General features: G+C 44.6%; 1 protein-coding gene across 1 annotated transcript; it reads left to right on the top strand.

Annotated features, from left to right (window-relative positions):
- The first annotated feature begins 1,332 nt into the window (after positions 1-1,332).
- LOC132121153 (protein Tob1-like) lies at positions 1,333-2,645 on the top strand. Its single transcript, XM_059530333.1, has one exon. It carries the CDS (start codon positions 1,364-1,366, stop codon positions 2,324-2,326), a length of 963 nt encoding a protein of 320 aa, XP_059386316.1. The 5' UTR covers positions 1,333-1,363; the 3' UTR covers positions 2,327-2,645.
- The last annotated feature ends 965 nt before the right edge of the window (positions 2,646-3,610 follow it).

Here is a 3,610-nt window from a genome sequence, read left to right as displayed (position 1 = left end):
AGCGCGTTTGTCCAATCGTAAACGCCGCTGAGGTTTTGACCTCTGAAAACCGCATCACCGCATGTCCGTGGCGGAGGAGCGCTGTAAAGCAGATCCATTCCAGGCAGGAGTTTAAAGGGCAGAGTTGTAAAAACTCCCAGGCAGTGGGGAGTCGGATTGCCTGACGACAGAGTCCAGAAAAACAGCACCACGGTTCCCCGAAGAACAAACAACCAATGTTGACGCAACCTAACTGGAATAATCTTATCCATAACTGTTAGCTAGGAGCTGAAGAGGAGGGGAAAACACGGGCGTTTAATGTAAGTATCTGGCTGTAGATTATAGCTTTATGGCATTGCTTCAAAGGGCTAACGTCAGTTTACTCGAAAATTGTGTTATTTAAACATGTTTGTCTCGGTGGAGCACGAAAGGAGGCGTTAGGCAGAATGACAGCATTCGTTTTAAACAAAATGCACTGGAGTTCAACAGCGATCGAGGCTCTCAGTCCCCTAAAACCATCATTGTGTGCTCCGCAAGTAAGGCTAACATCTGACGGAGCTGTCACCTTCGAGTGCGCTGTCGCTTTAAGAAACGCTTTACAGTCCGATTCCGCCCGATTCCCGTTTTTGATTAATGACCGGTTTCTCGCGAATTCGTTGTTATCCAGGCTTTCTGAAACCATGCAGTCATGTGAGCTGCTCTCTATGTCTCTATTAGTGTGTGTTACAGAAATGTCCGGTCAGCCCTGCTTGACCCGTACTAATCCCATGTCCAAGTTCATTCATATGCCTAAAACCCTTCGTTTATTTCTCTGCTGGATTTCCAGAGCGATCAAGCTCCTCTGTTTACAGTTTTGTCGTCTCTATACATGTTCGTAATCTCAATGGCCGTGTCTCAAATTCTACGCGTACTGCACGTCTGCTCCGCGACCGGATATCGAAACCCTATCACAGTCTTCGCGTTATATTTGGTCTGCTGGACTGATTTGGTGAAGCCTACACACCCCGTGACGCTATTGGTCGCGAGCCTCGGGGAATCCGATCGCTGGGGTGTTGCGCAACTCGTGTCGCATTGAATCCGAATGCCCTATTTTCAAATAAAGGCGTTTTTACGCAACAGTTGGGGGAATAAAGCAGGGAAGAGAATCCGTGTTATGTAATCCTAGATGCACGGTCCATTTAACCCTTGCATTCGGGCCTCTTCCTCTCAAGTCTATCAGTGGTGTTTGTTTACATACAGTATGATTAATGCATGCTTTATTAGTCCGCTTCTCAAAACCTTGCCTCTTTCCTCCCCTCTTAAAGGAGCGCGAGAGGATTCTCCTGTGAAACAGCGAGCGTTTCTCGTCCACCAGCACTTCTGGACACCACACAGACTAACAGCTATGCAGCTCGAAATCCAAGTAGCGCTGAACTTCATCATTTCATACCTGTACAACAGACTCCCGCGGCGGCGAGTCAACATCTTCGGCGAGGAGCTGGAGAGGCAGCTGAAGAACAAATACGAAGGACACTGGTACCCCGACAAGCCATACAAAGGATCCGGGTTCAGGTGCATCCACGTGGGAGAGAAGGTGGATCCGGTGGTGGAGGAAGCAGCCAAAGAAAGCGGGCTGGACATCGACGACGTCTGCAACAACTTGCCTCAGGACCTCAGCGTTTGGATCGACCCTTTCGAAGTGTCCTATCAGATCGGGGAGAAGGGAGCGTTTAAGGTGCTCTACGTGGACGATAGCGGAGACAACGGCTCCGAGCTGGACAAGGAGATCAGGAACAGTTTTAACCCGGAGGCTCAGGTCTTCATGCCAATCTGTGACCCGGCGGGAGTCTCGTCCGAGTCCAGCTCGCCCTCGCCGCCTCCGTTTGGCCAGTCGTCAGCCGTCAGCCCGTCCTTCATGCCGCGCTCCACCCAGCCTTTAACCTTCACCACCGCCTCGTTCGCTGCCACCAAGTTCGGCTCAACCAAGATGAAAAACAGCGTTCGCAACGGAAGCAAAGGCGCACGCAGCTCTCCCACCAACCTGGGCCTGAACATCAACAGCCTGGTCAAGCAGAAAGCCATCTCCAGCTCCGTGCGTTCGCTCTACGGTTTCGTCCCGGGAAGTGCATCAGCGCTCTCTCCTAATGCCAAGGAGTTTGTGTTCCCCAGCCTCCAAGGCCAAGGGAGCTCCAGCGGGGCCATGTTCTCGAGTGAGGACCCGCTCAGTCCTCTGCAGTACAGCAATGCCTTCGACGTGTTTGCAGACTACGGGAGCATCAGTGACCGGTCGCTCATGGATGGATTAAACCTCAGTCTCAGCAACGTGCAGTACTCAAACCAGCAATTCCAGCCGGTCATGGCTAACTAATGTTCAAACGATTGTTGGCGAAAGGCGAAGACGCACAACTGTGGATTTGGAAACCCTGGTAGTCACTGATAAGTTCATGTGCCCAAGGGTGTTTGTTTCACTTTATTTTATTTTCTCCCTTCCATCTTTCTTTCTCTGCCCCCTTGAGTTTGTACTAAAAAGCTTGTGTTACACACACACACACACACACACACACACACACTTACATGTCCGAGTTCAGTTACATCGGTCAACAACACGCATCTTTTTCCCTTTTGGCCAATAAAGCAAAAAAAATTTTTTACTACCTTCTGGAAGAAAAATACTCTGAAACATTAAAAAAAAAGGAAAGAAAGAAAGAAACCGAAGCTTCAAGTTCTGGCCTCTTACCGTATTTTAAAGTTGGCAAGACTTGGCTGATTTTTAAGAAATTAGCATCTAATGCACATACATCTGAGGTTATGTGGTCTTTTTCTAATTGTATAATTTAATGGAGTACAGAGTTTGTAAAATATCAGAGTATATATACTGTTTCTACAACACTGTATTGCGTTTATATCTTTTTACTACTCCAGTGATGGCTGCAGAAGCTTTGTTATAATATATTTTGTTTTTTTCTTATTTTTTTAAATTGCTAAAGAAATTCACCTTTAAAAATAGATAAAAAAAAAGTGTGTACAGAATATTCCTTTAGTGTTGGGATTTCAGTGTAGGAATATTTGCTCTTTTGAAACAAGTTGTATTTTCTGTTAAGAGTTGAACAGATTTTTGCTATATTATGGACAATGTAATCGTATATATTGATTTTGTACCTACATTGTGCAGTACTTGATAAAATATGGTATAACGAAGTATTTTGAGTCGGTGTCTTACATGTCAAGAGGGACTGAAATAGTTTATACTAAGTTTGTATTAAAATGCTTGAAAATAATATGCTTGTCTTTTATTTTATTTTTTTATTTGATATTTGCACCCTGGATTTTTTTCAATAAAAGAAAATTTATGCAAAACTACTGGTGTTCCTTTTTCAGCCATGTTATAAAATAAGCATCTTTCATCAGTAATTTAATAATTCACCTCATGATAAATTTGGAGGATCGCTATGCTTAAAAGAGTTTGACTAGAGCGAATATGATTCAGATTGAAAATGATTGTAAAATCTGAAGCACAAAATGAGGAAGAACGTGTAAGGAACTCAAAAACACTTCTAAAAATACATTTTCCTTATTCTTCAATGTTTTTGGCAGATTAGACCGGAGCAAATGATGAGCCAAATGCATAATCTTTTCTGACCTTCTCAGAATT

This window comes from Carassius carassius, chromosome 39, assembly GCF_963082965.1.
Source record: "Carassius carassius chromosome 39, fCarCar2.1, whole genome shotgun sequence".
In the NCBI taxonomy this organism is placed as follows: Eukaryota; Metazoa; Chordata; class Actinopteri; order Cypriniformes; family Cyprinidae; genus Carassius; species Carassius carassius.
This window is presented reverse-complemented; position numbering and strand designations above follow the sequence as displayed.

Coding starts and splice junctions, on each gene's coding strand:
- LOC132121153 (XM_059530333.1), top strand. CDS start 1,364: ATGCAGCTCGAAATCCAAGTAGCGCTGAACTTCATCATTTCATACCTG.